The sequence below is a fragment of the Vipera ursinii genome, assembly GCF_947247035.1.
Source record: "Vipera ursinii genome assembly, chromosome: 5".
Taxonomy (NCBI): Eukaryota; Metazoa; Chordata; class Lepidosauria; order Squamata; family Viperidae; genus Vipera; species Vipera ursinii.
The window spans coordinates 72,592,786-72,606,464 of record NC_139518.1 but is presented as its reverse complement, the minus strand read 5'-3'; the positions used below and the strand labels follow the sequence as shown (position 1 = coordinate 72,606,464).

Here is a 13,679-nt window from a genome sequence, read left to right as displayed (position 1 = left end):
GGGATTTTTGCCCGCAGTAGTATACCTGATGGTCATCTGAATTAAATTCATCCATTCCTGTCCATTTTAGTTCGCTGACTCCTAAGATGTCGATGTTCAGTCTTGTCATCTCTTGTTTGACCACGTCCAGCTTTCCTTGATTCATGGATCTTATGGAGGAAAAATCTTTACAGCATCAGACTTTCCTTTCACCACCAGATACATCCACAGCTGAGCGTCCTTTCGGCTTTGGCCCAGTCGCTTCATTCTTTCTGGCGCTACTAGTACTAGCCCTCTGCTCTTCCCCAGTAGCATATTGGACACCTTCTGACCTGAGGGGCTCATCTTCCAGCATCATATCATTTTGCCTTTTGGTACTGTCCATAGGATTTTCATGGCAAAGATACTGGAGTGGGTTACCATTTCCTTCTCCAGTGGATCACGTTTTGTCAGAACTCTCTTCTATGACCTGTCCGTCTTGGGTGGCCCTGCACGGGATAGCTCATAGCTTCATTGAATTACGCAAGCCCCTTCACCATGACAAGGCAGTAATCCATGAAGGGGGAGTTGATGGTAAATTCCTCTATAGCTAGATCACATGGCAACTGCCCCAGGCTAATAACCAGATCCAAAGTGCAACCACTATTGTATGTATTGGGCTTTTCCTGACTATTGTCTTTAATTCAATAGCGTCTTCCACAATTATTCCTCCAGTTAAACGCTTATGTCCGTAGTTTTTTTATCCTAAATATAATGTCACATTGAGTTATACTATGTGCCATTTAACACTATCGATAAGAGTCTTCTAAATTTTATCTGATTTTCTACTTTGTCAGATAGACATTTGAATTTTCTGATTATTACTACTGAAAAATGGTTTTTAACAATGGTCTTGTCTTCACTTTCCAGAGATCTAGTGCCTCTTCACAATGCCTGTTCTTATGGGCACTATGAAGTAACAGAACTTCTAGTAAAGGTTAGTTACATAATAATGTGCAACCTCTATAGACAGATTTCCTTATTATGTTTTATACCTATGCAAATAATTTGAAAAACGGAGACCTGCTCTCAGCATTTGTTCATTCATTCATTCGACTGATATCCTGTCATTTGTTCAAGTGGTCAAACCAGTGGACCTAGCCTTATCTCCACCCATTTTTCCCACAACAATTATCTGTGAGGTAGTTTGATTTGAGAGTGATTGGTCCAAAGTCACCCTGTAAACGTCCATGTGCGAGACTAGATTCGCTGGTGTCATGCAGTATCTTACCCATTGCACCACACTGGATCTAACTACAATGTGCTTATTAAAGGCACAAAACAGATGCTCAGAGACTCAACATGTATGTTTTAGGGGCTTCATAGAGGAAATCTCCAACGTGATATCTAGCAAACCCTCTTATTTTTTTCACTTCATCAGCTTTGGTTTCTCAGCATATCTGTAAAAACACAAAAACCCAATAGTGTTGTATGTTCAAGAAGCTCTAAAGAGTTCCTTGCTTGTCCAATGATCTTCATAAGCATATTCTACTTAGCCTCTCAAAAAAAAATATTTATCAGCTAAAATGTGTCCTCCAACACAAATTTCTACAAATATCTATTGTTTGATAGATAATCCATCTTTGATAAGATCATGCGCAATGCAAAATCATTGGGAAAAATATTGAACTTGAGCTAGCTAAAACAGGTATTTATAAAAATGGTACATTTTTTGTTTATTGATTTCTACCTTAGATCAACTGTTTCTTTGCTTTTTATAAAAATGGCTTATAATACTTGTTTATAAAAACAATCTTCAAGGTTTTTTTTGTAAAACAAAATGTTTTCTGATAGTCATAGCTGGAGGCAGGGAGCTAAGAAAGATTCATTTGGCATACTGGCCTCGGGGGTTACACATTCAGACTTTCAGGCTGAAGATTCCTACTTTGAAAACCACTTTTAAAGTTATTTCATTATATGTCCAAATTCCTGCCTAGCATGCTAAGATACTGTTCCTAAAGTTGATGGAATTAACTGAATTATATAGTTAATTGAATTCCAGATCAAATTTTTTCAATCTGTGATCTCAAGTGAATGGCTCACATATGTAAACTATTCTATCATGTTGAACTTCACTAAAAGAACAAAACGTTAGGACAAAGTATGATTTATGGCCCCTACCTCTTCAAGCATACCTGGGCAATTGTTCGTCCATGTACATTGGAGCTCTACTTTAACATTAGGTATGATTCTCTTTCCTTTCCTAGCATGGAGCATGTGTAAATGCAATGGATCTGTGGCAGTTCACTCCTCTTCACGAAGCAGCTTCTAAGAACAGAGTCGAAGTGTGCTCCCTCTTGCTGAGTTACGGTGCTGACCCTACACTGTTAAACTGCCATAATAAAAGCACGATTGACTTGGCCCCTACACCTCAGTTAAAAGAACGATTGGCATGTGAGTACAGAGAAAATAAACTGAACACAGATCGTTGCCTTTTTTTCAGTTTTCTACATGGATCCATTCACTGGCTGATCTTGATAATCATCCACTGATGGCTGTTTCTATAATTCTCGGGAAGGCAGAGCATCAGAAACAGGATACTGTCTGTCTTGGAAGTATAAAATTCACCTGAGGATTACATCTACAGTATGGAAGCATTCACGTGCCACCACAGAGCAGAACTGCTTTGTGAAATTTCAAAACTGTAATAACCGAGGCTGGTTTTGAGTTGTACAAGTATCCATCCTATGAAACTGTAATTTCTTACCTATTGTGAATCAGGGTTCCTTATTTATTTAATTATATTGTTTACGATCACGCAGAAAAAAGATGAGATGCATCAAGCACCTCAGTAATGTAAGATCAGGCTGCTAAAAATTGATTGCAAAATTGCTTATCTATAGTGGCAAGATTTTTGAATATTTTTTTTTGCTGAAAAAATGAAAGTGGGAGGAGGCTTATAGGAGGCATATTGCTCCTGTTTCCTCCCCTAAATATCCAATTCCCAGAGAAGTCTGAAAACTCATCATCAAATTGGGTTGTTTTGCTGCCAAATTTCATCATTTTGTTTTTGGTGAGAGGGACTGGATTTGTTTTGTTTATTAAATTTGTTTGCCGCCCAGCAGCTTGCGATGTTAAAAGGGGTTAAGGTGTCATAGGAAGATTTGTATTTGATATGTGTCTTGATTGTGTGATATTTAAGGCTTAAATGCCATAAAACTTTTTTTTCCCCTAGATGAATTCAAAGGCCATTCGTTACTACAGGCTGCAAGGGAATCGGATGTGAATCGTGTAAAAAAGCATCTCTCTCTTGAAATTGTTAATTTCAAACATCCTCAGACTCACGAAACTCCTTTGGTAATACCTTTTCAATGAAAGCTGTCTGTTATTGGTAGTCCTTGACTTAACCATTCATTTAACAATGGTTCAAAGTTATGATGGCAGTTGAAAAACATGACTTATGACTAGTCTTCAAAGTTACAACTTTACACCACCCCCTAAAGACACATGATTGCAGTTAGAGCTTTTGGCAATTGACTCACATTTATGACTGGTTGCTGTGCCTTGTGATCACATGATCGTGATTTGTGACCTTTGTAGCCAGCTTCTGACAAGGGAAAGTTAAAATTGTGATTTGCTTAATGATGTCACAGTGATTTGCTTAAGGACACTGGTTATGACATTTGCTTAATGACACCGGTCATAATATCGGATCTGGTCATGTGATGATTCCTTTAACAACTGCAACTCTTAGGTTTCAATAGTGGTCATAAGTCAAGGACCGCCTTTATCGCCAAACTGAGCAGATGATGAATCAAAGCACGATTTCTTTCTCTGCTGGAAAGAATTAAGAGAATTTAGTTTTACAATATCAGCACAGTGCATTGATTATACATACTTTTGTCTTATTAGACATTTTTCTAATTTTTTGCTTTTGTGTGGATTATTTTCATGTACCTTTTATTGTAGTCAGTAGTTTTCAGCAATATAACTATGTCTCGTAATCACCATTTAAAAATGATTTGGAAGTAAGGCTTTGGAAAGCAGGGTTCTTCCTCAAAGGGAGCTTGTAATTTTTGAGGCTTCCATACCATTTTTTTTTTAAAAAATGCATGTTCCTATAAGAGTTGATTCAGTAAAGTTGTATGCGTCTTCAAGCAGCTGTGGCTTTTTTTTTCAGGCTGGCTTGAATGCTGAAAAAAGAGAGTCTGCTTTTGATTAGGGAAGAGGCATTGTGCTCACCTACATCTGAATATATGTTATGATGAAAACTAGAAACATCTAGTTTCACTGATGTTAATATTAGCTAGCAAATAATGTCATCATCTCCTTCTCTAATAGCACTGTGCTGCTGCATCTCCATATGCTAAGCGAAAGCAAGTCTGCGAGTTACTTCTAAGAAAAGGAGCCAACATCAATGAAAAGACAAAAGAGTGAGCTTGTGTTTATTTTGCCTATTTATCTTAGTCATCCATGAACGTGCTCAGAACAACACACACGGTCATAATATCAGTTTTTCTCCATTTTATCCTCACAATTACCCTGTAAGAGGAGATGGAGTGAGCGACATACTCAAGCCCAGCATGCAAAAATCAATGAATTTTGACACCAATTCTTCTGATTGGGTTTTCTTTCAGGGTCCTTCTCAACTTTTGCTGGATTAATGGGTAAATTTGGACTTGGGGAAAATGTCACTGCATGAGCGCTAACAGAGAGTTGTAAAATACAGAGTATAGGATGCAAGCCACCACTAAATTTCTTATTGCAGCAAAATACTATGTCTGGAAAAATGCACTTTGAATTAAAAGCATATAGAGATAAGGCAGTTTATGTATATCTGCATTTTATTTTCACAACTTGGATTGAGAATGAGTGATTGTGTTAAAATTACCCAGTGAGCTTCTGTGATCACCCTCTTAAATCACTGCACCTGGTCAATCCTCACTTGCTCTTACCTTTTCTGCTATCCCTTAGGTCTCAGTTTACGTTGCAGCATCTTTTACGTATTCCTTCCAAACCATTTCTTCCAGTGGGAGAAGGAGTATCTAAAACTGCTTCCAACTATCTAATCCTTTTCTTTCAAAGAAAAGTCTGTGCCTATACTATATAAGTTTGGAGTGCCTTAGAAAGAGAAGCAGAGCAAGACTTTGAAACCTGAATTCGGTTTGTTATCTAGTTGCCAAAGATTTTAAAGAAACTTTTAAAAAAATTAAATAAAAATTATTTGGGATGAGCAAGGAAGTATTGGTTGTCAAAGGAGTGTCAAGAAATGCCAACAGGTGTTATTTTGTTTACTCTAACTCCCATCATATCTGTACTAATTTTCAGAAATCTATAAAGAATAAAATGGAAATATGTTATGACTTATTTTGTTTTTATAAAGCTTCCTGACACCTCTTCATGTGGCATCAGAAAAAGCTCATAATGATGTCGTTGAAGTAGTTGTGAAGCATGAAGGAAAGGTATGAACTATTTTTAGTATAACTCAATCATCCTTTTTGGGTAAAATGAAAAAAAAAATAACGTACATTTATAAATGTTTAAAGCTAATGTTTGAGAAAAAAATCATTTATGATTTGTGTTTTCTTCCAACTGTATAGAGGCCAAAATAAAGGTGCTTAATGATATTTAAATAAAATTTGGGATATTGGATAGCGTGTCATTTCTCTGGTAATAAGCAGATGATGGTAGGAACAGCAATTTTGGATATTAATATATCATGGTCAGTAGAGATGTGTAAAACATTTAATTGAATATCCTCAGAATGTCTGTTCCCCACTTTCAGACAGAAGTTGTAACAGACCATTTCAAAGTTGTACTACTTTCAGCACATGTGGAATGTACTGTTTTGAGGTCAGAGAAGATACTTTGACATTCATCCGTAAAAAATATTTGCAGCCTTTTAGTAATCCGTTTTCTCAAAGTAGACAGTTCTCTATCTCCATTATGAATTGCTCTAAAGGACTAGATACCACACACTGTATTTCCTGCATTGTTAAGATTCTCTGATAATTTTTAGGTCAACGCTTTGGATAATCTTGGCCAGACATCTTTGCATAGAGCGGCGCACTGTGGCCATCTGCAGACATGCCGGTTGTTGTTGAGTTTTGGCTGTGATCCCTCAATTGTATCACTGCAGGGTTTCACAGCCTCTCAGATGGGAAATGAAAGCATTCAGCAGTTGTTACAAGGTAATAATGCATACTTTTTTCATGTGTAAGTTTTTTACATTTTATCAAAGGCCAATTATGAATCCTTGCTGAATCCCTTGAACTAGTAGTTCTTTCCTGGAAAACGGTCTGAAACAGCTTCAGACAAATGCACAAAATGTAAATTCATGATGGCCTCTTAGATAACTTAACAGAATGACCCTGCCTGGTTGTTGTACACAGTTAATGCATGGAGAAAAGTTGGTCATGTTCCTGTTCTGTATGTGATGGACTGATAAATATGAACCTATCTGACTTGGCATTAGTGTGTACTCTTTTTGAAAATACAGTTACTTGCCTCAGATAGCATTTAAATTGGTATTTCTGTATGCTGAATGATGATATTAATGGCACCTTTTTGATTTTGTACTTTGGTGTATATAATACTTGATAAATAGTAAGTTCTTCTACAGAAGGTGTTCCTTTGGGCAATTCAGAAGCAGATCGACAGTTATTGGAAGCAGCAAAGGCAGGAGATGTAGACACAGTAAAGGTAAGACAATTTGTCGCAAAAAAAAGTAACATCTAACAGGGAAAGCAGATCAACTTGGGTTAATCTTAAATCTTCGAAGATAGAAAAACTGAAAAACAAATCCCACTGAATCTTAACTGGTTTGAAACAGTCTCAGATTTAAAACAACTAATTTATAGGCAACTACAGATTTTTCTCTTCACTGCTGCCTCAGTAATGAAACAATTGGCCAAATTCAGTTGTTTTTTAAAGATGCATTTTAAAAAAAAAGACACAAAACAACCTGAGAAATCGTATTTGCATTATATTAGGGCAGGGGTGTCAAACTCAATTTCATTGAGGGCCGCATCAGCATTGCAGTTGCCCTCAGGGGGCCAGGTGGGCGTGGGCTGGGTGGGTGTGGCCTACTGGGTAGGCGTGGCTAGAGTGTATGGCCTACTGGGTGGGCGTGGCCAGCTCTACACCGTTCGCATCAAGGGTGCCTATGGGGGCCTGGGCAGGAGTGGGACAGATCTGAGGGTCTCTGGCAGAAGGAGGGTCTCTGGGCCAGGGCCAAGGCAGTGGGGGGCCATTCCCTCACTGTTTCCAGGATGGCTTTGCGGGCCGCATGAAACCACTTCGCGGGCCGGATCCGGCCCCCAGGCCTTGTGTTTGACATGTCTGTATTAGGGCAATTGTAATTTTCCAGTTAGGTCTTTCGCTGTCAGAAACAAATCACCAAGACTTCACTGCATCATCTTAGAAATGTATTAGCCATGCTCATGAGAATAGTCAGTGTGATGAAGATACATGATGAACCTTGCACATTGATGATATGGTAAAAGACCCCAACCGGTATTTGAAATATTAATTTGTTTTTAGCGATCCTAAAAAACAACAGCATGCTCCATGACCTTCATAAGAGTCATTTTTGTCATTTTCATATTCCTATTGGTTAAGGTTTAATGTGGATGTGTAGTCAAAATTTGAAACAGTTTTTAGACACAAAACATTTTTTTTATCATTTTTGAAGTGTTTCGTTATGAAATGTTTTGGCTTGAAATGCTCCCAAAATGATTGAAGTACCCTGTTTTCAGTCTCAAAAAAGGGCACTTCCTGTTCAGGGCAGTTCATATTAAAGAATATTCCCATCATGTTCTGGTGCACTTGAGGTCCAGTTCACTTTATTTCAATGAATCACTAAATACCTAAGCTAACCGAACAGTTCTTTCCCAGTATTCTCTCATAATAAAAGGCTGAACTAAGAGGCTCCTTCCCATTTACTTTCCCTGCTCTACATAGTCCCTTCATGCTGTCTGAAAATATGTTCAGGAGATTTGGTAGGCTTTTTTGAATAATAGAGAATTGGGAAGCAAAAATAAGTCCATCAGTTATTTAGTGGGACCCCAGGATTTTTAACCTGGCTTTTTGGCTCTCCCTAGTGTACCAGAATAGCTTGGATGCTCTTCTGTGTTCTTGGAATGTGATATCAATAACATTTGGAGCAGAGGGATGTCTTTTTAAAGTATTAAGAAATCATTCAGTGTTCCAGATTGGACTTTGAAGCTAGTATTGGTGGTATCAGAAATATAAAGCAGGAGGATTGAGGATTAGGTGCTGTAATTCAGGGGTCCCCAACCTATGGTCCGCGGCCCAGGACCAGGCTGTGGCTTGCTGGCCACCAGACTACGGGAATAGCTAGCGAGGCCCCCCACCCGCAGAAGGGCTGCCTCGGGCACTAGTGGCTCCATTTGTGCATGCGCACAGGCACTAGCACTGCCACCAATGTCACGCAGGTGCCAGCGACCTGTTTGCATATGCATGTATGCATGCAGGCACCAGCGGCCTGTTTGCGCATGTGCGTGGGCACCGGCAGCCTGTATGCATGTGGGTACCAGCTGCCTTTTGCACGGGCGGCAGTGGCCCATTTGTGCATGCGCGTGGATGCCAGCGTGCTGCCACAGGTGCGCATGGCATACTTGTACATGTGTGCATGCTAGCGCCGCCACTGTGGGCACCCCATTTGTGCATGTGGGCTGCACACACATTTCCCTGCTCCTCCCTTTCGTTCCGGGCTGCTAAGCTGGAAAGGTTGGGGAGCTGTGCTGTAATTTCTATGCTGCTTCAATCTAAGCAATTCAGTGTGACTTGAAAAAATTCAATACAAGCAAAAGAGTCAACATTTTACTTTTGAAACAAAGAACACATGATTAGTAGTATATACCTAAAGTACTTACATTCATTCCTTCAGTCCTCAGAGGATCATGGAAGGAGCCAGGGCTGCCTCTGAGGGCCAGTTATTCCACAGTTTGGGAGCTCCCACAGAAACTATCCATGTCCAAGTCTCCTACTACTGGATTTCCTGATGGGAGGGGGGATTATCAGTACATACTTTCTGTTTGTACATATCGGGTGGAGAGATTCTGCCTTTTAAGGTTCACCTCGTTGCATTCCACAGAAGTTATGCACAACCCACAGTGTGAATTGCCGGGATATTGAAGGGCGCCAGTCCACTCCGCTTCATTTTGCAGCAGGATACAATAGAGTGTCTGTAGTTGAATATCTTTTGCAGCATGGGGCTGATGTCCATGCAAAAGACAAAGGGTAAATATTCCACTCTGTAGTATTTGATTTGCTTACTTTTTTTCTGTTTATTTGTTTGTTTGTTTTCAAGGATGACAAGCCTTGAAGGTCTATATTCCTAGATACTTGTAATACAAACCTTATACTTAAAGCTTTATGTAATTAATGCTTCATCTCTCTACATATAACTTTTTTGTCTATGTATATGACAAAAACATTGTGAGGAGGTTAATCAGTTATTTATTTTGAAAATTTATTTGCTGCCCATCTCATATCCAATGAATCAGAGCGGCTCTTTGTGATGCGTATTGTTAATGGGAAATTTATAAAATGACACAAATCCATTGTAATGTAGGTATTTGAGAATAGGCCCAAAGAGGAATGGAGCATCACCTTTCTTACTCCACTTCTGTCATGATACCTGGTATCTAATATATTGCCCTTTTATCATAATACCCTTATCTGGCTAATTAATGCCCACTTCAGTGATTATATAAAAAATGTGATAACTGTTTGATCTGTTGACACGTATGCTGTATCGCTAATATGACTAACAGTCATTGTAGTAAGTAATTTCTGAATTATGAAAGCACTTACCGTAGTCCATCAGTATGCTATTATTTAAAATTTCAGATTAATAATTTTTCCTGAAGGTTTCTGAGACATTCACAACTACTGTGCTATCTTTTTAGAGTATTGAAAATATTAGTTTATCTGAAATTTTCTGCTTCCCTTCAAATATTTCAGTGGCCTGGTTCCTTTGCACAATGCTTGTTCTTACGGACACTATGAAGTGGCAGAACTTCTTGTTAAGCATGGTGCAGTTGTGAATGTGGCTGATTTATGGAAATTCACTCCTTTGCATGAAGCTGCAGCAAAAGGAAAATATGAAATTTGTAAATTGCTATTACAGGTAAGTTGCTTGAAATTCACGCATTATGAAAGGTTTATCCCATGGCATCTAGAGGCTGTGTTGGTGTGCGTGCGCGCTTGTGTGAATAAAATTCAAATTAATTCATAATGTTTCACATGAATAGAGGAAATAATAAGTTTCACAAGTTGTGGTAGAAATGCTAGAGGGAGTGGGGTGGATTGTTGTACATTATAATGGAAACTAATAGGTATTTTTTTCAATTTGTTACCAAATTAGCATGGTGCTGACCCCACAAAGAAAAACAGAGATGGAAATACCCCGTTAGACCTTGTTAAAGATGGTGATACAGATATTCAAGATCTCCTTAGAGGAGATGCAGCTTTGCTTGATGCTGCAAAGAAGGGCTGTTTGGCTAGGGTGAAAAAATTGTGTTCACCTGATAATGTAAACTGTCGTGATACACAAGGCCGGCATTCTACTCCACTCCATTTAGCAGGTGAGTCCTCTTTAAAAAATATACTGATGTTGCTGTATCACAACCTTCATATGGAAAAGCATGATTAGGGTTCTGGAGTAGAACCTCAAGTGTATTTAAGTCATTATAAAGGGTCAGCAAAATAAGTATGTTAATAGCAATAATTATTTTTAATGATTGTCCAAGCCCTACTTCAGATATATTTGGCTTTTAATTTTGAAAAATGCCCCTCCAGACATATGAAACTTACCTTACAGAGTTGGATGTTTGGATAATATAGTTTATTCCAGCATCTGTCTATTCTGAAGTGCTGTAGGTTTCCAGGGTCTTAGATCTTGGTTTTTCCTAGCTGTTTTTGCTGGTGAGGTAAAGGGTTGAACCTGGAATTTTTAATGCAAAAAACATATATGCTGCCATTGTGCTTTGCCCCATATGACTGCTGCTTGCATGGCTGCCTGCATTGGGGGGAAAAAAGAAGTACCTGCGGTTTATTGTTCAGAAAACAGGAAAAGTGGGTAATGCTTTTTATAGTAATCGTTTATTCAGATACACAATAATTTATTAAAAGTATTCGTTTTTACTGCCTCTTAGCTGGTTACAACAATTTGGAAGTTGCTGAATACTTACTACAACACGGTGCTGATGTAAATGCACAGGACAAAGGAGGTTTAATTCCTTTACATAACGCAGCATCCTATGGGGTAAGTAGATTGATCTTTTATTGTAAATATTTTTAAATTATTAAAGGAGCCTGCGTAGGCCTCTTAAACCTTTTTTGGCACTGCAGCTTCAAGGTTTTTTCCTGAACTCTTTCATTTGCATATATGGATAGAAATCACTTCTATCTTGATTGCCACTAAAACAAAGCAATATAACAATGTGTCCCATCAGAAAATTTCTGAAAGATGCCAAATAGCCCTTCATGTTTTTATTATCCTCCTTCAGTTTAGAATAGTTTATACTATGGGACGTACTTATACTTTTATGATTTAGGGTGAAAATATCATAGAATACCTTGTTTTGTTTCCATTTTGTATCTCTGAGAATCAAACTATGTGTTTGCTAATAGGATAAAGGAAATATAGTAGTGAAAGCTACGAACACAAATTTTGTTTGGTTGTTTGCTTCCAGTGGCATGATCCATAGTCAAATTGCAGCAATTCAGTTATTTTTGGATAGTATTATTTCACATTGATACATTAAGATTTTATGTGCAATAAAATCTGGTTATTTCAATTTATAGAGCAGAACATATCTATGGGCATTATTAGTGTAATACTGTGATCCAAATGATAAACTAGGAGTGACAAAACTGAGGTACAAAGTCCCATTCAGAGATGACTATCATTTCTGTTTGTCATTGGATGACCTTGGGCAAGTCAGTATTTGTAAGCTTCACCGCCTTATAGAATTATAATGAATGTAAAAATGGGCAAGATAATCACATACATAGCCTTGGCCTTATTAAAGAAATATCAGAACTGGATTTTTCTACCTGAAGGAATGGTATATGTCTCAGTGAAATCATATTCAGTTATTCCCATGGTAATATGGAATTAATAATAAACTGGTGGGACCACAAATAGGCAAAGTAATAGATAAAAAATAAAGAAGCTAAAGTGCTCTCAGATTTAGAATTCAAACAGACAAGCATTTGCCACAGAACACCCCAGAATTGTTGATAAGAAAGACAAAAAAGTCTGGCTAGTGGATGTGGTGGTAGCTGGAGATAACAGAATAAAGAGAAAGACCTGCAAATAGATGTAGAACAACTGTGGTAAAAGAAAGCAAAGACAAGCACCTTGGGTGCAATTCCAAAACATCCGGGGCACCATTTGAATACCATCGGCATTGACAAAATCACCATCAGTCAATTTCAAAAGGCAGCTTTACCTGGAACAGCCTACATCCTTTGATGATGCCTCTAACAGGCTGGAAAGTGGGAGACTGTGAGTTCAAGTCCTAACTTAACTATGAAAGCCAGTTGGATGATTTGGGGCCAATTACTCTCTTTCAGCCTAACCCACCTCACAGGGTTGTTGTGAGGAAAATAGGAAGATGTGTTGGGTGTGTTTGCCACCTTGAGTTATTTGTAAAAATAATAAAGGCAGGATGCAAACAAATAAAATAAAAACTATCAAATGGCATATATCAATCGTAGATCCTTGGGATGGATTCACTAGGTGGATAAAAATGCCAAATGTGGTATAAATATCTGGCTGACTGTGGCCAATCATCATATGGAAACATTGTGTTAAGTGTGGTGTGTTTTAAACTTTCTGATATACCTATAAGCAAAAGAATTACAGGTGAAAGTTAAAATATTAGGTCTGAGGTTAGATGTGTTAGTTCTCCTCTACTCCCATCCCTGACATTGTGAGAGTAAAGTGACCAGACTATAGAGGACCAGATGATAACCAGTTGGAATAGAAAGCATTGCTAGCAGTATGTTACACATAAGCTCCTCACGCTTATGTGTTTAGATGTAGTCATATTTTTTCTTACGGAAAAAGGTAGTTTTCAGGGTGGTAAGCCTTATGCAGTAAGACATTGACCTTTTGATGTAGTTAGGTCATCTAGAACTATCCTCACTTCCTAAACGTTGATCTCAGTATACTGCAGAAAGATAATTTAGCTGTGCAGTTCAGTTTTAAACTATAATCAGTTAGTAATTTGCAATTACTAATTTGTTTTATTCAGTTCCAAAGTAATTTGAAAGAAAAGTCTAAAGCACAGCTTGCTTTAAGTAAGTCAACTATCCAGTTTTTCTTTACCTCTTCTTAGAATATTGCAAGGGTCTGCTGTGGCAAGGATTTGCTTTTGCGTTTGCTTCAGTACTGCTCTCGTCTGTTTGGTTTTTCTTTTACCAAAAGTTCTTGGCCAGATTATATTCATTTGTATACTCAAACGTTGGGATTATGACTTCAGCAGCCAAGAGAAGACATGCACATTGTGTTGTATGTCTGTTTGCAACAAATGTGGTTGCTTTAGAAAATGTAAGGTGGCCTAAACTTATTTTTAAAGACAACTCTTTCACCAAGAGTTTGCTTTTTCTACTTGGGGGAGGATGGCAACAAAAATGCTATACCTTTTTTTTTAATTTCCATGGGACTAGCAAAATAATTCTAG

General features: G+C 38.1%; 1 protein-coding gene across 4 annotated transcripts in view; it reads left to right on the top strand.

Annotated features, from left to right (window-relative positions):
* TNKS2 (tankyrase 2) overlaps positions 1 to 13,679 on the top strand; it is a 54,478-nt gene that overhangs the window by 26,607 nt on the left and 14,192 nt on the right. For 2 of the 4 annotated variants that reach the window (XM_083364130.1, XM_083364127.1), the window contains exons 7-17: positions 889 to 955; positions 2,226 to 2,412; positions 3,194 to 3,315; positions 4,300 to 4,391; positions 5,342 to 5,420; positions 5,978 to 6,149; positions 6,581 to 6,660; positions 9,077 to 9,222; positions 9,949 to 10,114; positions 10,352 to 10,571; positions 11,142 to 11,251. In XM_083364130.1, the coding sequence (XP_083220256.1) occupies positions 889 to 955; positions 2,226 to 2,412; positions 3,194 to 3,315; positions 4,300 to 4,391; positions 5,342 to 5,420; positions 5,978 to 6,149; positions 6,581 to 6,660; positions 9,077 to 9,222; positions 9,949 to 10,114; positions 10,352 to 10,571; positions 11,142 to 11,251 (1,441 nt within the window). Of the gene's footprint in view, positions 1 to 888; positions 956 to 2,225; positions 2,413 to 3,193; positions 3,316 to 4,299; positions 4,392 to 5,341; positions 5,421 to 5,977; positions 6,150 to 6,580; positions 6,661 to 9,076; positions 9,223 to 9,948; positions 10,115 to 10,351; positions 10,572 to 11,141; positions 11,252 to 13,250; positions 13,297 to 13,679 lie in introns of all 4 variants that reach the window. The other 2 variants (XM_083364129.1, XM_083364128.1) reach the window with 2 other exon arrangements.